At 34.8% G+C, this 25382-nt stretch overlaps 1 protein-coding gene across 2 annotated transcripts in view; it reads right to left on the reverse strand.

Annotated features, from left to right (window-relative positions):
• Nucleotides 1-25382, reverse strand: part of KYNU (kynureninase) — a 133861-nt gene that overhangs the window by 33654 nt on the left and 74825 nt on the right. For both annotated transcript variants that reach the window (XM_077767840.1, XM_077767839.1), the window contains exons 9-10: nucleotides 14078-14176; nucleotides 13178-13251 (exon numbers count right to left, since the gene is read on the reverse strand). In XM_077767840.1, coding sequence (XP_077623966.1) covers nucleotides 13178-13251; nucleotides 14078-14176 — 173 coding nt within the window. The remainder of the gene's footprint in view (nucleotides 1-13177; nucleotides 13252-14077; nucleotides 14177-25382) is intronic.

Raw genomic sequence — 25382 nt, forward strand, 5'->3', positions numbered from 1 at the left:
AAAAAAAAAAAAAAAGTAATCTAAATGAAATCTTGGCATGAATTCTAAAAAGCAAATTTTTTAAAGCTAATGAAGTAAAATTAAAAACCATTAAATTGGTTTATAAGTAGTTATTATCATAAGCTCATAAATCATTTCTATGAACTGAATATGAACAATAACAATTAAGATGCAATTTCTTCTCACTTGAACCACAAATTTGAATCTTTTGCCACCAAAAATTAAAAATCAAGCAGGGAGTTCATTTACTTAGAATGAAGATATTAATAGAATTTTGAGATAAGTTGTAGGAAGAGATCTGATAAATAATAAAAAGTAAAGATTTTAATATTCTTTGTGTTCTTTGAACATCATAAATTTCCTAAGTGGAGTTTCAAATAAGTATTAGTAAATGGGAAACATCACTTATTATAAAGACATCTTTGAGGCATGATATTCAGATTCAGTAAGAGAAAGCCACCAGGGATCCACTGAATACGATTTTGGTTGCTAAGAGTTATGAAATGAAATACCCAAACTCTCCTTGATCTTCTTAGCAAGCCTTTAATGGCAGAATTTCTGGTATGAATCCTTGAATATTTCATGCACTGAATTAATTTAACTTACTCTGCAACCCCATTACCTCTCCTTATTCCATATCACACCAAAACAAAACAAAACAACTTCTCCCAGTTTTCTGTGTTAAAAATGTAGTTCATCGCTGGAGGAAAATTCAGCAAATAAGAAAGCAGATCACAAGCTGTTCTAAGGAAGTATATTTGCATGAAAGACTGCTTACACAATGTCCTTTAATTTGATAACTTATTATCATACATTTAATAATTTTCATCTGTATTTAGGAATATGAACCTTGCCAGAATAAGGTTTTTTTTTCCTTTACCTTTTCCTTATCATCTCCTCCATTCTCTTCCCTCCCACCCCATCCCCTCCTCTCCCCACCTCTCTCTTACTCAAGGTCACAAATGAGAACTAAGTAAAATGGTCTTACTTCTTTCATGGCTTCAAAAAATGTGTTGAATCAGACAAACTGGTATAACACTCAAAAAAATGGAACATTTGGGCTACAGCATAATTATTTATTGTTAGAAATCTGTAATAGTAACTGAGGACAAGTTTGAATGCCTGCCATCTCATATTCTAATGTCCTCTGTAACCTAACCTCAAGTAAAAGTATGTTACTTAAATTCCTCATCAAATAATTATGTTCAACAGAATCAAAAAGTTCTACAGAGGTTGTTTTATTCAGAAAGCAATGAGAAATGTATTCATGAAAATAGCTTTTATATATTCTTAATTTTCATAATAAAATTCTGGCAAGTGAACTTTCAGAAATATGCTTATAGTACTCTTTTATACTTGAGAAAAGGAAAAAGATGGGATGGTTACAGTGAAGTTTGTTACAAATTTGTCTGGACTTAACTCTGCTTTATTGCATCTACCTACTACAAAAAAGTAGAGGGGAAGAGGGTCATCAAAACCATCAATATAGTTGATGACACACAGATTTCCACCAAGCTGGTTTTAGTTTCTCAACAACCTCTAGAAAGTGGTTCCCCTTATTCTGATGGTTTATTTTTTAATGCTTACAAGTAGGGTTTAAGAGCTGGAAGAAATCTTAGCCATTCCCCAGGCCTAACTATTTATTTTTCCCACAAGCAAACCAATACCTGGAGAGCTGAAAAGACCTGAATTTCTAATTGGACAGTCGATCACTCCCCACTGTTTTTAAGCTAAAAATGAAAATTACTTACTTGAAATTCAAGGACCTCAATCTTCTGGTCCCTGACTGGGATGCATGTAAAACTGCCTTGCCTGGAACATACCTCCACTGCTTCTTCCCCTTGAGTCAGTCTCAGTTAGGAGAATTTCTCCAGTCAGCTCAAGTATCACCTCCTCAACAAAGGTTTCTCCAACCTCTCTTTCCTTTCTCTGCTCTCATTGGGACAATAGGATCTCATTCACGTCTGTATCCACTAAGACCTGCGTACTGCTTTGCCTACAATAGATCTCAAGAAAAAATTTTCAGTTGATAAATGAAATAACCACATGGCATTTGATTAATGACTTAGCAACCTTTTGCCCAAATATCAAATTAATCTTTCCTGTCTATCTAAACTTTTCTGTCCTATTGATTCAATTTCCTAATCACTTTTAACCCTATCCTGTTTTTTTCGTCCTATTATTCATGACTATATTTTAGATAGCGAGCAGATCACTTCTGTATGATTGCAAACATTCTTCAAATGGCATACATGTTTCTATTCTTGACCCCTTTCAGAATGTTGCCACCTATCTTTTATAATAGATCCCTAATCCTACAACTTCTCATCACCTACTCTCCTTTGAATTGTGACCACTTCTTGCCCACTTTCTGTACCAGTTCCCCATCAGGTCTTCTGACACTCCCCCCGCCCCCCTGCCCCTTACCTTTCTATAGCCTATTCACAATAAAGCACCAGAGGGATCATTTTGAACATTGCTATGCCATGTTGCATTTCTAGCAAAATGGGAATGGATGCCTTATCTTTATATAGCTTTCTAAGGGTCTACATGTTATGGACTCTTGTAGCTCTCTAATTTCATCTACTCATCCCCAGTTTGCTCATTCTATTCCAGCCATGCTAGCCTCCTTGCTATTTCTCCTAAGACATTCCTGTCTTAGAGTCTTTACATTTAGATACCCCCTCTGCCTGGAACTTTCTTCACCAGAAAACTGGCCTACCCTCCATCTCCTTCACCTCTTTATCCACGTCTTATTTTCTCAGTGTGGGATTTTCTCAATGCCTTTTAAATGTTTCACATTGCCAAGGATCCCACATACAGTATTTTCACATCTCCTTTTCCTGTTCTACTTTTCCAATTGTTCATAGGACTGATTAACTTCAAATGCATTATATAATTTGCTCCTTATTATATGCATAGTTTGTCTTCTCTTGCTGGAATGCAAACTCTTTGAGGACAGGGATTTTTGCTTTGTACATACATCCCAAACACTTTAAAAACTGCCTGGAGTGTATATATACATCTCTGATGCTCACTAAATATTTATTCAATGACTACAAATGTATTACAAGGGCATTATAAAATTAGAAGTCATTTTCCCTACAATGTTCAGTGAAGATATTAACTTCTTTTCATTAACAATTAGACTTTTTTGGTTCTTTATTTTTAGTTGTTCCAAGCTCTATTCATCTATCGTTAGTCAGAGTGCTTCTTCCAGCCTCCAATGACTGTCTCTTCTAGCCAATCGATCCAATTTGAATGATGAAATGCAAACAAGGGAGGGTTTGACATACTAAAACTGCCTCAGGGCAGATCCGTTCGGTAGGATTTGGGCACGGTCTCATGGGTACCTAAGTCTCCCCAATCCCGCTCTTGGGCCATTCCTCACAGCACTGCACTAATGCTGCAAAACCACCTGGCAGAGTAAGAAAACAGGTATGGAAACAAACATAATTGCTACCATTTGAGGATACATTGGAAGCCTGAAATAACAGTATATCAGTATATAAAGAAGGCAGAGCTAGTGCATCAGAATAAAGATCAGGGACAGCAGTAGATATAAACAAAAATAAGAAGTTTAAAAAAAAGTAAACTAGAAAAAGCAAGGAGTGTCTAATTCTAGGCAGTTGGAGACCAGCACATTTGCAGGAAAAGGAAAATCATGGCTAAGTAACAGAAGATTCAAAGGTGTTAATGACAATAATCTTGAAAACTGACAAAATAGGTTGCATTAGCTTATAAATTGTACATTCATCCTGGGATGCCAGCAAACAGTCCCCAAGCAAGACTATGATAAGGCTTGAAATGCCCATGACCCTAAACAGATAAAACATTACCAACTCACTCCTAGTTAGTAAAGAAAATCTCTATCAAATTTTATTTTCTGAAAAACAAAATCATCTATTCCCAATTGCTCTGCTCTATTCTAAATCTACCAATTTAAAACTACTCTGGAAAACTGTGTAGAAGGTATTACGAAATTCAATTCCTTTTCCTTCTCTCATTTGCTCACTCATACATATTGTTTAGAGTGTTCCACTTGGTTCTGTTACATATGCATCACGTCTTCAAATCTTTTTTTAAATTTTTTAATGTTTATTTATTTTACAGAGAGAGAGACAGAGTGCGAGTAGGGGAGGGACAGAGAGGAAGACACAGAATCCATGCAGGCTCCAGGCTCTGAGCCGTCTGTCCAGAGCCCCACATAGGGCCCAAACCCATAGACAGAGAGTTCATGACCTGAGCTGAAGTCTGATACTTAACCTACTGAGTCACCCAGGTGCCCCAATTACATCTTCAAATCTTATTCAAGGGGTGGTTTATTCAAGTATGTCCAGGGATCTAACAGTGTGACAAGGGTAGTTATAAAAAAACCACTTCCTGATATGAGTTTTGATTAATGGAAATTATTTCCTGAAGTTTCAGAATAATATGGTGTCTTTAAAAGAGCTTAGCCAATATTTTCTTGGTGTGAAAGCTTTGTTAACAAATAAACCTTTGGAAAATTTTCTATTACATATATTTTCTTGAGATATATTATTATTTAGAAATACTGATTTATGATCCTTTGAGGTAATATTGATGTTAAAAGCACAAAAACAGAGAGATGTCTGAAAATAGGACTCTCTAAAAGACTTGTTGCAATGTTGATTAAAATACTCATGAAGGATTTTTTAAGTTGTCTGTAGCTACTTTTCCTGGATATATTTGGTCTTTGTAGAAGCATATGGAAATGCATATTTAATTTGACAGTATTTTGCAAATCATGCCCCCCTTCAGAATAACTTGCAAAGTAGAAATGCTTCCATATGCTATAAGATGGTTTGTCTATTATGCTGAGAGTAAAGAAAACCATATATTCAACAACAAAATTAAAAATATATATAATTTTGGGGGACAATGCAGATTATGAGAGAAAGAAATATCACAAGACAATGTCCTTGTACTCAAGAAATGTAGAAGTAATTTATAATCAATATCCAAACTACCATATTGAACATGTAAAGATGATTTCTCCCAAGTATCACAGGCCTTTTATAAAAAACAAAAGACCATTTTTCAGCCTAACTCTATGACTTGTACCCAATCTTCTAAAATCTTCCCCAAACTGATTGGAGCAGAGATTGATATGGGAACCAAAGCAAAACAAGTTATGACAAAGACAGACCTCAACTCTAGAGAAAAGGATCATTTCCACCAAATCAAATCTCCTTTGTAGTGGAGTAAAATCGAGTATGCAAAGAAAAAAAAGGATCACATGAGTTCAGACCTTTGTTCTGAACAATGCATTACAAGTGTTCTTGTGGTTGGTGAAGTTAGCCCAGCCTAGTCTTTTGAAAGCACCCAGGACCCAGGGGGTCTGTGTGTGCCCCCCACACAGCAGGTATCACTGCACCATGGCTGTTTTGGCAATCATAAGGAGCCAAATAGATACATGGTTTTTCTCCATACAAACAAGTAAAAGTTTAGCAATAGTTCTTCATATAAATATATACATATATATGAAGAAAAAATATATATAAAACATATATATTAATATATTAATATTAATAAAATATGTAAAGCTACCTTGCAAATTCCAAAGGTCACTTTAGGGGCAACTTTAGGTAATTAAAACAAGAGCTGAAGCTCTTTGGCAGGGTTTGGTTTTGGTGTCTGAAAGGTTGACTGACCTCATATATCTTCAGAGACACTAAACTGCAACTTTAGATAAAATAAATAAATTTTGAGATTTTAAAGGACTCCACAATTTTCCCAAAGTAATGATTATGTCACCATTATCTGACAGTAGTGATTTGCAAGCAAGTATGGCTTTAATGTATCTTTTTATACTGATAATTACTATTTTGGATTTCCTTTAAGAGTCAGGATTACTTTATCTCCTGAGTTGAAAAAAACAGATTATTTACTGAACTTATTCTTAATTGTGATCACACCTCAGAATATAAATGTTATTTTTATGATTATGGCTTAAATTCACAACACACAAAAATCATCTAGATGATTTTGAATAGTAAAAGTTGTTTCAAGCCAATAAGATATGGAATCCTTTTAGAGTTACTGATCTAACATGGTTTCTGAATGAAGATAGGTTTAGGTTATATGTCATGATTCCATCGATGAGTTTTCTTTAATCAATGTGCCATCTTTTGGGCCCCTTATAGTAAGGATTTGGGGACTAAGACTTAGAACAAGTTTAATATCTATGAGCATGGCTCTGAAATTTAGTGTGAGCATGAAGCAAACTTGATTTTACCACTGTTTGTAATTTCTAACATATTGTAGAATGGGGGATAAAGAGCAATTTCATGATAATAGGCAGAGTTTTAAATGTTAAGTCAATAATTCAGGTTCCATAAAAATTCTAGTGAAAAGGATAAAAAAGAAAATGATCACTTGACATATCCCTTTAAGAAATGTCATTTAAGTAATTCTTTCTTCTTCTTTATACTTTCTCAAATATATAAAACTAACCAAGTGAAATCTTTCTCATAGGCAACAATTTGAGCTCTCAAAGTAGCAGAGAGTAAATTTATTCACTTAGTTAACATAGCATTCCATTTAGCAGAGGATTTGTAACTGTAAATTTCCCCACCACCTTGCTCAAGCTTTTCCAAAGCACCTGAGTTAAAGATATCTATCCACTGCTCCTATGGCAAGGTTTGAGAATTCACCTAGCAATTATAAAACATATGAACATATAAAACACATGTTCTAACCTTGTGTCACTTGTCATTTAAATCATCTATTCAGTTATTAAAATAATATCTCTTAATGGGTTATAAGTTAAAATCTTAGGCAATATCTTATATTTATTTTCATCTGTGAAAGTTACTTGTACAAAAATATGTGTTGGTTATATTTGTTCATGTCTTCTTAATTGGATTTCTCTTTCTTTTTTTAAAATATTTATTTACTTTTGAGAGAGAGAGAGGACATGACCAGGGGGGAGACAAAGAGATAGAGAGACACAGAAACCAAAAGCAGGCTGCAGGATCTGAGCTGTCAGCACAGAGCTCGACCAGGGGCTCCAACTCATGAACCCTGAGACTATGACCTGAGCTGAAGTAGGATGCTTAACTGACTGAGGTTCCCAGGAGCCCCAGGATCATTCTCTTTACATGACAAAGATGAGTACCTTAGAAAGGATACTTCTGTTGGAGTAAGATAAAATGGAAGTTTCACCATGTTTAAACCCTGAGATTAGAAAGATATATGGCATAATGGAAATCTTCATTATTTGATGGCCAATACAATAGTGGAAAAAGGCAATTTAAATAAAATATATTTTTAAACCAATAACCATATATTTAGAATAATTAATTGAATTTTTAAAAATTTGATAGAGATGCTCTTAAAAAATAAAGTTTAATATTATTTAAACATGTATATATTTGATAAAATAAGTTAAAGGAATAATGTATTAATTATTAAATGAAGTAAATAATAAATCAATTGATTTTTTTTGGTGTATTTTGTAAGATGTTAGGATAGAGAAATACAATCTCTTTCATATTACATTTAACTTTTTCAGCATGACCATAGAAATGATCATTTCTATAAAAATTTTTGAAGCATTCATCATTTCCTTTTAATACTTGATATTCAAGTCATTTGCTTTTGAAGTACCGTGTCTAATTTCTTCTTCTTCATCTGTTATTAGTTCTAACTCTGACAGATTCTCATTGTCCATAGTTTTGTGATTCAGCAATTCTTCAGTATCACTTGCATCAGGAAATCTTGAATCTCTCGAAAAATTTTACTTTACAATCCATTTTCATCATGTTTTTATTGTGTTACCTGATACTTATAAATTCTATAGTCAGCAAGAGACCAAGACTTTTGATAATAAGTCATAGAGACAGATGTTAATACTAATTGGGAAAGAGTGTTCAGTACTAGCTAATTTTGCGAGTAGTTCATTAGGGAGTATTTCCTCCTATTATAGTAATCTTTGCTTTCCAACATTACCATGTGTCTTTGGGAACTGGAATAATGCTCTGGTCATCAGAAACTCTTATAATTTGCAATCAGATTTAAAGAAGGGCTAAAATTTAAGCAAGTGATAAAGCTGGAAATGCAAACTGGTGTCCTCTACAAATGTCTGTTATTGAAACCACGACTGTGAATATTTCTGGGTTCAGGGACCAAGGGTTGAGGCAACTGAGAGTGAAAAAGTGAGAGAGTAAACTTTGTAAAATCTAGAAGAGTCATCACGGGGCGCCTGGGTGGCTTAGTCGGTTAAGCGTCCGACTTTCGCTNGAGAAGAGTCATCACATAACTTGGAGCTTAAGCAAGAAAAAATGGCACACTGACGCCTAGGGCTGTGGAAGAGAAACATTAATGACAAAGGAGATGGTGACGGATATCTAATATAACTGAGAAGTCAAAAAGTTGTGGCTGAGAAGTCATACATGTTAATACTAAACGCCGGACTTGAGAAACAGGCTAACAGATGACCTAGGAAGTAGAGGTCACATTTCAACTAGAGATTCTCTGACAACTGAGAAATCTATTGATATTGGCCTACTGCATTTCAAAGGATCTGGAGTTTTATGAATTCACACACCTTGCTGGTGTCACCTACACTTCCTCGTTCTCCGGTCTTTAACAAGGAGAACTTACACAGGTAGTAGACAAGAATGGACATGTAGTAAGTCCAAAAGGATCACTAAGAAACCAAAGCAAGGTTTAAATTATAAGCTTTCAATGATGTTATTATTCTCCAGCATTGCCTGGAGAAGTACGTAGAATCAACGTATCAAGTCAGCAGTCCCCGAACAAATGTGCATTAGATGGTCTTCCCATATAACATTAATTGTACAGTTGGGCCAACCATAGCATAATCTTTTTTAAAGTTGTTTTGCTAAATTTTCTACATGTCTCCTTTTACCATATTTTAGACTTTCCTGAATATTGTTTGGCATGTCTTCTTATTTTTTAAAGATGCCAAATAAAAATAACAATAACTTACATGTCTGAGTTCTAAAATTTGCCTTAACCATGCACTGAAGTGGGCCAGTCTCTTCAGCTGGTTCTTTTTAACCTGGAAATTACTTACTATAATAAAGAATATGACTCAAGCCCTTTAAAAAGCCTTTAAAATGTCATCTCTATTTATAGGCTTCAATCAAACACTTCTAGCTGATTATGGGAATGTGTTAAAACGATTTCAAATTCTAGCATTTTCATCAAAATTATCAGTAGGCCCCATTCTTGGTCACTCAAAAAAACTTAAAAAAAAAAAAAAACAACTAGGGGAAATGAACATTTGGAGGGATCTAATACATGGGAGCATTTGAAGTTTTACTATGCCAGCACGGAAAGTGAGGAACAGCAATTTTCTGGTATGAATGGTTTCACTGGATGGGGTAAAAAAGTAAGTGACAGAAGGAATCTTATTGGGGGCTCCTAGGGGGCTTAGTCAGTTAAGCATCTGTGCAGAGCCTGCTTTGCATTCTCTTTCCCTCTGTCTCTACCCTCTCCATCTCACTCTCTCTTTCAAAATAAATAAAAACACATTTTTAAAAAATAGCTCATATGATCCAGCCCTGTTTTGTTTTTTTCATGTTAGAGTCTCTCTCTCTCTCTCTCTAGATATAGATATATAGGTATAGATAGATAGATAGATAGATAGATAGATAGACAGACAGACAGATGTTGCAGGGGGTGTTGAATTGCAGTCTATGGGCTTTTACAGAAGAATCATTTTATGAGCTTAAATATTTTGAATACCATAAAATCAAAAGGTTAAGTATTGATCTAAAGTGTACCAGAAATGTCAACATTTATAAAGTTAAAAAAATTCAATGTATTTAAGTCATTTTTTAGTGATGCATTTCTGATTTTCAAATTCTTATAGCTAAAAGTATTTCCCTTTATTCTCAGAGCAATAATTATTATTAATTTTATAGACTGAGTTGAAGTTATCCTTGAAGAAAAAAACCCCAACAAGATGGCATTTACTCAAAACCAGTTCTAATTTAGAATAATTCTTAGCTATAGACAAAGTTTAGAATATGACACTGGAATGAGAAAAGGTGATGATAAACTAGGACAAGGTCAAATTTTACTTGAGAATAACAGCTTGAGTTATGGTGCTTAATGCAGTGGATTGATGATAGTCTGTACTCTTTATTGGCAAAAGGTTCTTGGAAAAAGTCTTAGGTCATCTGTTCTGAACAATGGCCAAAATGCCTATTTAAACAAAAAAAAAAAGAAGTGAAATTTCTTGGTACAGATGTAATTTACCAGTTGCTAATGGAAACATATAAAAGATATTTCAAAGTTATATACTGAATATTAAACTTTAGAATTCAGGGTTATATATCCTGGGATCCACTCTCTACACCAGGAGGGTCAGTCACTCCCATTATGACTTTCTTTCCCACACTTGATGACATTTATGCATTCTGTCTAACCACACACTTAGAATGCCCCTAATTTAACTTTGACTTTCATTTTGTTTTACTTTTTTTGGAGGCTTTGACTACACAATTATCACACTATAAATATAGTGAAATATTACAAAAGAAAATCTGATTTAAATATATATATACTTTAAAAATTCTTGAGAGAGAATAAATGACATAAAAGAAATACCACTTGTATACTATTTCTTTGAAATAACACGCTTAGCCACTAGATGTCACCCTTTAAAAAAGCAAGAGTTTGCTTCACAAAGTTTGATGCATCAATAGCAGTTATATTCCCCTATTGGGTGGAATTTGGCACCATTGGAATTAGTCATTCTGACATGACGTAAAAAGAAGCTTTAACAACAAACACACAGACAACAACAACAACAACCAGGGTTTCCTGTAAGGAGCTGCACGAGTCAAGCCTGATTTGAGTCTTGTCATTCTCCAAAGCCAGATGGTTAAAATGTAACAAGAGATAATAACATATAATTTTCAAAATGTTAAAAGCATGTCTCTCATATAAATATGAAGTGAAGATGCATATAGATCTCATTCAACTCACTAATTGGCGAGGAACCAGTAACATGGCAAGGCCTGTAAAAGAGCATTCAAGGAAGAGAGACTTACAGAGTCAGTTTTTCAAAGGCCTGCTGAAGTGAACTTGGTAACTGATACAAAACTATGTCCTGTCCTTTCCTTTGTTTTTTTTTTTTCCAAATGTTTATTTATTCTTGAGAGAGAGACAGACAGACAGAATCTGAAGCAGGCTCCAGGCCTTAAGCTGTCAGCACAGAACCCAATGAGGGACTCAAACTCCCAAACTCCTGAACCATGAAATCATGACCTGAGCCGAAGTCAGATGCCCAACCAAAAACAGTGTCATATTCTAAAGATTACAAACCACAGCCTCCAAGGATATGTTTTCTACTTGAGAGAATGATCACTGCTACTCAAAAGTCTAAGGGTTAACCTACAACTTCCCAGTGAAGCGACAAAGTATTTAGAAGTATGGACAACATGTGATTCTTACATAACTGTGCTTAGTGCTTTACACACACCATCTCATTTTATTCTCAAAACCATTGTCTATGAGGTAGATGCTGATATTATCTTTATTTAGAGGCTAGAACACTGAGAGGTCAAGGAACATTCTTTAGGTTGTGGACCAGCGAGTGATCATGCTGGAATGTGAATTTGATTGGTCTCTATAGTCTTTCTCCTGCGACCAAAGATTTAACAATTACAGTGTTCTAGAGGATGTTGGGATGTTACAAGATGAAGTGCATGTGAGGACACTACAACCGCTTTACCTTCTCCTGTTCCTCATCCATGAAGGGCAAATAATGACAAAAGAAATTTCAAGTGCAACAGACATATGCTGTAAGATCAGAGCTTAGCTGCTAACCCTTAAATTCTTGAGAATTTGTGTAGATTATTTAACATATCCCTCACCACCCCCACCAACTTGTCTTTGGGTTGGTATAATATGCCAGATCGTCTATTACAATTTAAATAAGTGGGGAGTGGAAAATGATCAGAGTACTTAGTCTTCACACAAAAGCAAGCAGTATCTTATATACTGTCCACAGGGAAAACAATTATGCTAGGTAAAACACTTTCAATGAGTTTTGCTAAAAATGAAAAAGAGACCTTTTTAAAAATGCATAGTATTCCTGTAACATAATAATGCTTTATACTCTTTCAGAGAATTTGGGGCATGGGGAGAAATCTAATATACCAGTAATATATTTGTGGAAGACGTCTGCCTGACAAAATACCTGTCTAAAGAAAATGCTCTATTTAATTTTAAAACTTTAAAATCTTGAAGAAATTTTAGACATGATTAAATGAACTGTAGAAAATCATCTTCAATTTCTTGGATTTATATGCGTAGACCCTCAGAAATGTGAGGTGCTCCAAGTTTTATTACTAATTCAGCTTCAATTCTTGTAAAGATTACACCACTCAGCTAGTGGCTGAGAGGATTCAGAAAACTAATCAAACATTATTATATTACCTATTATGAGTCTAGACAGTCTCCTCATCACACATGCTTGGACACAAAACTGTGAACGAGTTTTTTCAGAATATTATTTATCTCCATATAGATAAAAACAAACTTACAAGTTCCCCAGTCAAATAAAAATGTATAAATTTGTTAATGTATCACATTTGCATTTATGCTTGCTCTAAAAAAGGAGAAAGTTATATAAAGTAGGAAAGTATTGCTTTTTATGCAGTCCATGTTGTTCAGTGTTCAGCTTCCTCAGTTTTCATGGATTATAAAATCTTTTAGGACAGAAGATAATCCTCACAAAACCATCATATAATGTTTCTAGCTTTAAAGGTAGATGTAATTTTAATAATAACATACCACATTTAAGGCTCTATTAGGCACAGCTCTGGTTGCCTTTGATTTATTCATCAATGTGAGGAATCGGAAATTTTCTGAAGTCTAATTTTGAAAAAAAAATAAGTCGTCTTTTTGCATTAAACCATCTGCTCTACATGATTACAGTGACTCATTTTTAGCAGCGAAGCTTCCATTTTTGTGATCCAATTTCATGTTCAACCAATTGAACTCTTCAAAAAGCATTTATTTCTGATAAAGCGCATCGTTGTTAATAGAGTGGTAATATAATTATAATCAGTCTAGATTCTTATTGGATAGCACCTTAAAGAGCTCATGTAAATTTTGCGTATCACTAATGCAAATTAATTTATTCATCACCAAACCTGAAGGTGGTACTCACGCAGGTTTAATTGTATGAGCATGTTTTTCATGGACAAAGGCACCCGCAAGGCCCCCTGCTCCTGAGTTTAAATACTGGATTGAAAAGAAATAAAATTGTGTGAGCCTATGATAAAAATAAACAATAAAATCATTTGACTTTTTGTTATGAAACCAATGTCTGACCAGCTCAAAATGTCTGATTATTTGACCTTTTATAATAAAATGGAATTTTGCATTACCTTGCTCAAAAAAACAAAATAAACACAAGGATTATTCATTGAGACTAGATACCTATAATATTTTTGGCCATATTTTGCCCCAACTAATAGATAACAGTTTCAATGAAGTCTATCTAATTTTAAAACCTATTCTTTTCAATTATTTTGTTACAAAAATATTTAAATAATAATAAAGCATCATCTTTCAAAAACACCGAAGTTGGGGAGTCTGGGTGGCTCAGTCGATTAAGCATCTGACTTTGGCTTAGGTCATGATTTTGCAGTCTGTGGATTCAAACCCTGCAACAGGCTCTGTGCTGACAGTTCAGAGCTTAGAGCCTGCTTCAGATTCCATGAAAATTATCGTTACATATGTAGAAATGTCACAACAGATGACCAAAAACCTAAGAACATAATCAATTTGAATTAAGTTCTAAGTGTGGAGCTTTTTCCCTAAATCTTCTGATTTCTATAGTATCCAGGTAATTAAAGGAATAAGTACTCTATAGCAGATGGAAATACCTGATTTTAATTATTATACTATTATATTATATAACTTTATAATTAACTAAAGTCAGGAAAAAAAAGTAACAAAAGAATCGGAGGAAAGTAAATCAAACAGTTAAAACTGGCCACCGATCTAGCTGTTCATTTAGATCAATGTGTAATAAAAGGATACGAACATATTCACTAATTTGTACCTTGTAGGAGCACCAGCAGGCAAAATCAACTCCCCAGTCATGTAAGTGGAGTTCGACATTTCCAACTGCATGTGCTAGATCAAAGCCAACAAAACAACCCTAGGGAAGAACATAATAACAAGTTTTGAATTTGCTCAATGATTAGAAAAATAAGTACAAATATCTCTAAGAAAGTCTTTGACAGACTGCTGTACTATAAATACAGTTTATCCTTTGGTGCAATGGTTCACAATGTGTAAACCACAAAACACTGGGCATTCCCAAGATCCTTTTAGGTCAAAATAGTTTTCGTAATATGAAGACATTCTTTGCCTTCTTCATTGTGTTGACATTTGCAATAATAATTCAAAAACAGAAGAAAATTGCTGGCAAGTTATTTTAATCAAGGAAGTGGCACCAGATTATACTAGCAGTCACTATATGTCAATACCATTCAGTTGCAGGGGGAAATAAGAAGATAATGTTGCTTAAAAATCTCCTTGAGAAGGATACCTGGGTGGCTCAGTTGTTTAAGTGCCTGACTCTTGACACAGGCTCAGGTTGTGATTTTGCAGTCATGAAATGGAGCCCCGTGTCAGGCTCTGGGCTGAGCATGGAGCCTGCTTGGGATTCTCTCTCTCCCTCTCTCTCTGCCCCTCCCCTGCTCATTCTCTGTCTCACTGTCTCTCTCTCTCTCTCTCAAGAAGTAAATAAACATTTTAAAAAATTTCCTTGAGACATCTGTAAAAATGATAAAGGTGTTTTAAATCTCAATGCCTTAATTCTCATATTTAAGGTTTAACATGGGAAGTATGCCTAAAACATTTGACCACATTCTCAAGTAAGAGGGTTGCCTCACAGTAATTCACATGTGCAATTCTTTGAGCTGCAAGCTGAACTAGCCACCTTACCCCACAGAGAACAATTTTTTTGCACGAAAAAGCAACCAAGAGACAAACAACAGTAATTCATACTTGGGTATTTGACATTCTTTTGAAAATGAATGAAGTGAGTCTGCCAATTCAAGGAAAACAAGGTATAGTATTTGTTGCCAATGAAAAGAGTTTCCAAGAGAATTTAGGATTTTGAAAACTTGTATCTACGAATAGGACCACTTCCCAATACTTTAGATATTTCTAATAAGTTTAGTAGTAATATGTACTATTTAAAATAATATATAATAAAATATATATTAATAATATTAATATATAATAAAATATATATAAAATAATATATAATGAAATATATAGTTGATTGGAAAATGTGAACCATGGGGTGCCTGGGTGGCTCAGTCAGTTAAGCATCTGACTTCGACTTAGGTCATGACTTGCTGTTCATGAGCTTGAGCTCCGTGTCAGGCTCTGTGCTGATAGTTCAGAGCCTGGAACCTGCTTTGGATTCTGTTTCCCTCTCTCTCTGCCCTCCTCCATTCACACACTCTCTCTTTCTCTCTAGCAAAAACAAATAAACATTTAAAAATAATTTAAAAGTTTGAGAACCTCTACTTTAGTATATCCTACTGTAAGTCTGATGGAGTTAATAGTTTTCAGTTTGTTGCTGAATCCCACATCATGCCCACACTTAATTTAATTAATTCAAGTACATATATGATATGATAAATTGCCTTCATGGTTTCCATTCTTTGTCCATCCTTATATCCATTTCCTTGTCATGTAATTTTTCAGTTCTTCCCACTCTGGACAGGATGTAATTCTCTGCCACTGGGATTAGACAAGTGACATCTTGATCAATGGAATGTTAGCACATGTAATACAAGGAGAGTCCAAAAGCACCAGAATGATTAGATTAGACTTGTTTTCACTTGCTCGCTGCCATCTCTGTAAGGACCTGCTTAGCCAAAATGCTGGCTCAGAGAGAAGATGAAAGTGAAAGAAATGTGGATCAGAGTCATCATCACCTGAGCTCAGCTTGGGTCAGCTGCTGTCCCCACCTCTCCTTGACCAGGGATGCATGAGTGGGTTCAGATGAGACTGGCAGGATCTATGACTAAGTAATGCCTAGATGAGCTGACACAAAGGTGACCAACAAAAATGACACTGTTTATATGACTCTGCACTGTGTTCTCCCTATACATGTTCTTGAGACCCTAACAGCCTCTTACTATCTGACTTTATTTTGTTTTGTTTACACGCTCCAAGTGTTTTCTATGTCAGCCCTAGAAGAATTCACTGTTTTAGACACTAACCCTCTGTTTCTACTGAGTTCTGGGAAGGAAAACCTGAAGCAATGAATTCTATTACCCAAGCTGTACTCAAGTACCAAATTCATTTTAACAGCTTAACATTAAAACCTTTAACTTCCTGTAAATGAAAATGTTAAAGGTTTTGCTTTGAGAATATAGTGATTCATTCCACATTAAGGTAATTTTGTACATAAACATGAATTAAAAAAAAAAAAAAATCCTGATCATTAAAAGGGAGTGCTAGCTCACTTTGCAAAAATGGTTTTCTATTTTTTGCTTACTAAGTACATATATAATAATTATATTTTCAAGACTTTAGATTTCCTTCAACTTTGAAGAAATACATCTATCTATTGAAATTATTGAAGTAAATAATTTCAGAGGGACCAATTTTAGATTGCTCTAAGAATAACTAATTATGGGGAGCTTTGGTGGCTCAGTCAGTTAAGTGACCAACTCTTGGTTTTGGCTCAGGTCATGATCTCACTGTTCATGGGATTGAGCGCTTCGTCTCAGTCCTTGTTGACGGCATGGAACCTGCTTGGGATTCTCTCTCTCCCTTTCTCTCTAGCTCTCCTCTGGTCTCTCTCTCTCTCAAAATAAGTAAATTAATTTTAAAAAAGAATAACCTCAAACTGCTATTACAGGTCCTTTCCCAGGACAGAGGGATGCAAACTATGATCTGTTTTTAACAGATAATGTTATATTTGAACAAAATTAGTTTCATTTATTTTTTTTTAATTTTTTAAAAATGTTTGTTTATTTTTGAGAGAGAGAGAGACAGCATGAGTTAGGGAGGAACGAAGACAAAGGGAGGCAGAGGAGCCAAAGTAGGCTCCAGGCTCTGAGCTATGATCACAGAGCCCGATGTGGGGCTCCAACTCATGAACCAGGAGATCATGACCTGAGCCAAAGTCAGATGCTTAATCAACTAAGCCACCCAGATGCCCCTCACTGTTTAAATTTTGTCTATGACTATAAATTTTGTCTATGACCTCTGCTCATTTTTGCAAGCAGAAGTGAGTGGTTTCAACAGAGACCATATGGGTCACAAGTCTCAAATATTTACTATCTTGCTCATTAAAGAAAAGATTCGCTGACCTCTAACATATAGAATTAGTTTCATAAAGAAAACTCAATATATTGAAAAGTCAATTAGAAACTTTATGCAGTATAATGTGGCCAGAACTAGTATCTCATAGAAAAAAAGTTATTTTTGTTTTATTTTGGGGGAGGGGATGGATTTGTACTTTGTTTCTCTCAGGAAAAGAAAGAAAGGGCAATTCATGTCATAAATTTTGAGGACAGAAAAGAAATATAATTAATCTCTATCCAGATGTAGAGGTGATCAAAATCTGGGTTTGCAGACTAATGTTTAAATTCAGTACACACACACACACACACACACAGATTTGTCTGTTTGTATGTTAAGATATATTTTAATACTGAAATTAAATTTGGAAAAAAATAAAAGTTCTGAACTTGAAATCCTCTCTTTTCTTGCCAATATTTCTAATTAAGATCAATTTTTTTGTGAAACAATATTTACAATTCACTTTTTTATATATCTATTTTTAAAACTCAACTTTTCTTCAAAAACTTAATAGAAAAGGCAGCATTTTTATTTTATTATCAATTATTTATAAAGAGTGTCACAATGAAGAAACAAGCAAACTTCACCTACCATTTTCCCATCATTAAGAGCCCTGTAGTCACTTCTGTGGTGACACATAAAAAAGTCACTTGAGGCTCTTACAATATGTTGTAATGTATGGACAATTCTTTCCCCATGGATGGCAGAAACATAAATTATTAAAATGGAACCGTTTTTGAGGAAAGGACCAGAAGATACAAACTTGAAGATCACCACAAAGTGATTTTACAGAAGTTTCACTAGATGGCAGCATCTTAAAAATAAAGGAAAAACTAATAGTTCTCCAAAACCTTCCCACAGTCATCCAGTTAATATTTTAATTATTTTATCTCTTAAGAGTAGGTAGAAAAACAATAAGAATAGGTTAAAAACAGAAACTGCACATATGAGTGTCTACTTCATGCAATTTTTAAAATAAAAATCAAATATTTTTCAACAGATTTGTATAAAATTATCCAAAGAGTTCACACTCATACTGACACAACCTCATGCAATAAGCGAGCTAAGTCATAGTTTTGAGGGTCAGAATCTCTGTGTCCCTTCAAAGAACCCCTATTAACTTCAGAATATAACTCACTTTGCTCGGTATGGCTTTTAAAGACCTTTATGATCTGGTTGAGTTTTCATGTCTCAAGTGCCCCTTACATGCCTCCCTCTCTTGGCAGAAACCTTTCTCTGTCTCACTTTGCATGGGTAAGTCAGGTTTTAATAACAAGATAAATTCTATGAAAGATTATTTTGCCAAACTCTCTCTTGTATCCCATCTGACAGCCCTGTTTGCATAGATCTCTCGCAGTTATTTTCCAATCTTATTGTTTTCAACTTTTACATAATATGTATGCACTTAAATAATAGTTGAATAAAAAGGCATACAATTGTCAATAAATGTTCTCTAAGCTGATACTAAATTTTAAAAGAATATTATTTGAGGCCTTTTGTTCCTGTTGCAGTTTTATGGCATAGCAATTTATTCAGACCTGGCATCTTTTGAAATGAAATTTCTTGGACAATTAATAGTAGTTAAAAATACATTCAAATTCCCTCTCAACAAAACAAAAAATATGTGGTTTTCCCTTGCCGTCTTCATGAGCACAACATTAACATTTTTCTAACCATTGAAATAATATGCTCAGGGGCTGTTCTGAGATTTCCAGGTGAAGGGGGAGCTCACTGTCTCTCAAGTTTGACATTATTTGTCTATTTATTGAAATAAAATATGGGATTGTACAGCTTAATTTGTTTCCTGGTAAGTTTATTGATTCATTCAGACAAATTGACTTTAGACTGATACGATTTTGTTTCTTCTTCATCAAAAAAAATCCTATAAATTATGACCATCAATAAGCAGCGATTTAGTGTAAAAAGGGTAATTATTCAAGATATTAGTGGATGTACACAGAGCTGATAGTCTGCTGGTATGCCTTAGGATGCTCATATCATTGCTAAAGTAGTAAGATACTTAAAATATTTGCCCTGAACCACTTGAGTAATAACCGATGGTTGTAGGTCCCTGGGTCTCCCATGAGAGACCATGATCCCTGGGAGATAACTTCAGCGGTGCTTTCCAGCTAGCTGGAGCCATTCATGCATACTGGTCTCTTCATGTTCCCTGTATAGTGCATGTCCAAATACCAGTGGTTGCCCTTGGCAGTGGCACCGGTCATGGTGGGTAAATTACAGATGCCTGTAAGTCCCTTCAGGGCTAGCAATGGGTACTAGTAATGAGAGTGTGACATTTTCATGGCTGTTTGGGGGAACTACAGCTTTCACACCATACCAATCAGGTCTTTAAATATTGTGAATATCATTCCTGGTTTGGTGTAAAAGTCATAGGAAACAATCAAAGAACTGCAGTGCTATAAATTTGGATACTACCTTAAAAAGTAAAGCTGATTGGAAACTTTGAGGAAAGTGAACAACAAAGAAGAAAAAGTTTTAAAAGTTTATGTGACTGAGTGAGTGAGTGTGTGTTGGTCAACTCTATATACATGGTAAAAACAAATGGTGGATTAACAATAATAGGTTAATCAGTTAGCTCTTATCTTGGGATCCCTCAAAGAAGTACATAATTAGGGAGTAGCTGAATAGTATTGGAGGAAGGTGGGAATGAAGAGAAAGAATGTGAAAGCTGGTAAGTCTTCTTGCCATAGTCTTTTATTTTTTTTTAATTAATTTATTTATTTTGAGAGACAGAGAGAGAGAGAGAGAGAAGAGAAGAGAAAGGGCAGAAAGAGAATTCCAAGCAGGTTCCATACTGTCCGTGCAGAGCTTGACATAGGACTCAAACTCATGAGCAGTGAGATCATGACCTGAGCCTACATCAAGAGTTGAACGCTTAACCAACTAAGCCACCCAGGTGCCCTTCTGTATAGTCTTGAAACACTTAATTTCCCAAAATGCATTCAAGTACTATGATTCAAAAGCATACACAGATGCTAAATAAAAATAATAATACTCAATAAAGATCTCTATCAAAAGTACCTCTATCATCTCTGTAAATATCTCATTTCAGAGTGAATTTTTATTCTGAATGTCTTTCATTCAGCCTAAATTTATTATGTTCTTCAATTTCTTTTCATTTATTCTAATATTAAAGAGTTTAGAGCAAGTGTCCCCAAAATGTGCCACTTTTATGTGGAATATTTTGAGCTGAAGGCAATCAAGAGTCTGCAAACTTAAGAGAAACACCTACCCTAGTTACTACCTAAAGGAATCTAAATTAGCCTTTCTCAGAATAAGAGTTATTAGCAGAGATAAATTTTATCTGAATGAACCACCTGTGTGACAGTTGAGACATTTAAATACCAAACATGTTCTTCCTATTGTTGTGTGAATTGCCCTCCTCCCCATTGAATTCCAGGCCTCTACCTGATTCCTTAGCTGTGGATGGGATATATACCTCAGTTTACTTTTCTATCTTTGAATCGCTTATGTATGTAGGGTTCCCATATGTACAAAACCAAATTTGGTTTTCTCCTGCTAACCTGTCTCATGTCAACTTGTTAGATCAGCCAGAACAATCTTTGAGGGTAGAGTATTATTATTCACATTTGTATAAAGTGCTATTTGTAGAAACTTAAATTAATCCTTTCAGTCGGACTTGCTTAAAGTAAATATTGATGATACTGACAAATCCATAGATGAGAAGTCAGAGGTGGGAAGCATGGAGTGCTTTTGTTGCTGAAATTTAAGAGCAATGTGTCAGTTAAGAAGGTATGAGACAGAGCCAACAGCTTATGGAGAGAAAAACTAAGGGATTTAGGAAATATAAAAAGCAAAANNNTAAAAAAAAAAAAATAAAAAAAAAAAAAAAAAAAAAAAAAAAAAAAAATCTTGAGACTCTTAAGTGTTGTGTAATTTGCAGGTAAAAATGTCTTCCCATAACAAAGAGTGTGCTTTCAGGAGTAAATTTCAACTATTTCTTTCACCAGAAAAAAAGTGATTGTCATCTCTATTTATTGTCAGAAGTAAGTATAAAACCGAAGGGAAAAAAATAAAACAAATTGAGTAGCACTACTCTCTTCTAGAGTCTTTCTCCAGCTGGCAAGGACCTCACACAAAATAGTTGTTTGATTTATTTCAGATACCCAAGATGGGACAAATAGCTCAAGGTAATTTTTCAAGCTTAATTTAGTTCATTTAATATTTAATGATTAAATGGAACAGTCTGCATGTCCCAAGTGTGTCAAAGAATAGAAATGGAATTTGAAAAAGAACTGAAAATTTACAAAACATCTTTTGATTTTTAGAATAGTTACCCATTATAAATAATTCTTCCAAATTTTCTGATTCTATTTAAATGGGGACAGAGTTGTGCTTTTTATATAGCATGTGATACATAAAATTAGCTTGATTCATCCTTGCTTATGTGTACATACTTATTCATCCACTGGCCAAACAGGTATATGTATTTAAAGAAATATAAGTGATTACATGCAAAGCACTAGCATGTGTCTGTGAAGTTTGTAGGGTCCACATTCAATCAGTCATTGAATACTCTGCTGACATAAACTTCCCAAATTTGAGACTTAAGGTAAGCATAGAAATAATTACAAGATAGGGCAAAAGGTGGCCAGTAATACAATTTCTATCATGCTATGAAAATACAACATAAAGAGATTTAGCTTGACACAGAGGAGCAAGAAAATTTTGATGATGAAGGTCAAGGATTGTACACTCATTTTTCTATAGGAGTTAGTCAAGAAGTATATGAGCTGGGCGTATAAGAAATACTTCACTTTACCCCTTCTTGTAATATAAACATAAATACATATACCAGCTGTCACTACTTCAGTGCCAGGGTCAATAGCTACAGAATTGTGCTGAAGAGCTCAAATCCCATTTAATGGGAAGAGCTATTACCCAGCCTTGCCACTTATTCTACAGGAATGATGATCCAGTATTGCCAATCTTCTAATTTTTCAGAAGATATCTGAAATTAGGAATTTTTATATAAAACCTCTTGACATTTTGTTGGTATATGATGGTTTAGAAAAATATATAGATGCCATGTTCATGGGGCATGTGGCTGGCTCAGTCAGATAAGCAGCTGGCTTCAGCTCAGGTCATGATCTCATGGTTCATGGGTTCAAGCCCTGCATCAGGATCTGTGCGGACACCTCAGAATCTGGAGCCTGCTGTAGATTCTGTGTCTCCCTCTCTCTCTGACCCTCCCCTGTTCATGGTCTGTCTTTCTCTCTCAAAAATAAATAAGCATTAAATAAGTTTACCATGTTTGCCTATATAAAGAGGGCTAAACAAAGCAAATCTTTAGGACAGGTTGTAACCTGTAAAGTAGGTAGTGGCTAATCTGGAAGAATAGGATCTTCACATGTGGGAATTCTTTTTTTTTTTTTTTAATGTTTTGTTTATTTTTGAGAGAGAGAGAGAGACAGCATGAGCAGGGGAGGGTCAGAGAGAGGGAGACACAGAATCTGAAACAGGCTCCAGGTTCTCAGCTGTCAGCACAGAGCCCAACGCGGGGCTCGAACCCACGAACCGTGAGATTATGACCTGAGCTGAAGTCGGACGCTTAACCGACTGAGCCACCCAGGTGCCCCACATGTAGGAATTCTAAGAGGAGGAAAAGCTAAGAATAAAGACATGGAGACAGAAAGTATGACATCTGGGCAAGAAACGTATGAAACATCTGGAGTAGGTGAAAAAAGTTACATGATGGAGATTAGAGGCCCATGTGATATTGATAATTTAGGTCTATGCAAAATCATAAAAGTCTCAAGTGATTCGGATTTTATTCCACAAATGGCAGAGTGTGATGGTCATCAGTGGGAGAAACATGAGGCAGGGCATCTAATAGGTACATAGATCTATTAGACACATGGATCTAATCATAGCATTCCCAAACACGGGCAATTAACTTCTCCAATGCATGGTGACTTTTAATATTTACTTTTCTCTTTTATCTACCTATCCTGTTACAAAGTGGATTTGAAGCAACTCTTTATCCATCATAAGGTAATAATAACTGTATCTGGTAAGACCTCTATTTAGATGTGAAATCAAAGTACAATTTTTCATATGATATTTTCCAGTGATTACTATGTCAATTTACATGGCAAACGTCTCAACCAGATTACTTATATATGTAAATTTACTTACATACTGAACTTGGTAATATCTCAAAGGAGTCCACAGGACTTGAAGATATCATTCTTAAATTTCTTCCCTTGAAGCTTATTTTCATAGACAATATGATAGCAGTCTTCCTTTGTTCACCACCTTACTTAAGATAAATATTTGCTAAGAAAATGAACATTTTGTATTTACTCAACTGAAGTGTGATATTCTTAATCTTGTTTGCATAAATAATTTAAGTAATAAAAAGAGGGCACAGTGAAGAGGACATTAAGGGACATCCCTCATATTTTGTTGGGTTTTTTCTTTTTCTGCTTCAAGATATTTTGAAATTGCACTTTCATTGCTGTGAGGCACAAAATTGCCTTACCATTCTTATAGTGGTTGGTGAATGAATTAGAACTAGTGTATATATTTCATGTTGAAACACTTTCATTTTTCAGTTTAACAAAGACTTACATTACTCTTCCTTTGATTAATCAAGTGGTATGAACAATGGGATACTAGAGAAAATAGCCTAGGTTTTAGACAACTGAAGTATTTTATAAAATGCATATCATCTACAAAAAAGAAAAAACAAAAACCTAAGTGTAATATCTCATTTGGGACAGGGAGGGGGGCATATGTTTGAATGAAGCTAGATCCAGAAAAATAGTTACCTACCATGGCTTTAATGAGGGTGGCTGCAGAAGCAACAATCCTGATTGGCAATGGGGAGGCTTGCTTTTTCCCAGATCTGTAATTCTAAAATACCATCTTGAATCTGAAATAGCTCTTTTTTTTGAGAATTAATCTGTCCTTCTCACATCATCCATCTAATGAAAAACTTAAATAAAACATCTGATGAAAACTTCTTAGAAAGAACTCAAATTTTTTAGATTCTTGCGTACTGATCCTGACCAATATATTTTGACTTATATTGCAGGATCCAATATGGAGGAATTTAATACTACAGATACAGTTTACTGTATATGTCTGAGTAGAATAATCCTTCAGGGGCGCCTGGGGGGCTTAGTCGGTTGAGCGTCTGACTTTCGCTTAGGTCATGATCTCGCGGTTCGTGGGTTCGAGCCCCGCGTCGGGCTCTGTGCTGACTGCCAGCTCAGAGCCTGGAGCCTGTTTCAGTCTGTGACTCCCTCTCTCTCTGACCCTCCCCTGCTCACGCTGTCTCTCTCTCTCTCTCTCCTAGAAATAAATAAAACATTAAAAAAAAAAAAAAAAAAGAATAATCCTTCATTATTACCAAGTAAAGGATGTTTAGTTAATGGGACATTTCATCTAATCTCTAGGCCGTTTTTCCCTTTTCCCTATTTCTATGTGTATATCTACACCTATGGTCTTTCTTTTATCCTTGCATTCTGTGAATAGAACCAAATCTGGGTGAAACAGCAGGAGCTCAGTACAGATGCTTGATTTCTAATATTTATATAAAACCTGTTTTTAACATGACTGAGAGAATAAAGTTAAATAAAAATGATTTCTATGAGAGATCTGAACAATATTTCATGCAGCACAAAATAAGTTTGTTATCTGGTACCCCCATGTTGAACTGTATCATGACAGAGATTTTTCAAATTCTTGTATAACAACGGCAATTGCCTCTTAATTTCTGCCCATTCTTATCTTATTCCTACAATTTCCTGTAAGCAGGAAATTTCTTTGTAAAATTAAAACAAAATCTAGTTTCTTTATTATCTAAAAGCTTTCAATGGCTGTCTGTGGGTCTTGAGGGAGAAGCTCAAGATATATAATAAAGTTCACTAAGCCCTTCTTTACATTTGTCTGTCTTATAGACTCTTCTCTTGTCATACCTTTTTTAACTGTCCAATCTTTTGTACAATCAAATTATACTAAAGTATTGGCTTTCTGGCAAT

Source organism: Crocuta crocuta, unplaced genomic scaffold (assembly GCF_008692635.1).
Source record: "Crocuta crocuta isolate KB4526 unplaced genomic scaffold, BGI_CrCroc_1.0 scaffold154, whole genome shotgun sequence".
Taxonomy (NCBI): Eukaryota; Metazoa; Chordata; class Mammalia; order Carnivora; family Hyaenidae; genus Crocuta; species Crocuta crocuta.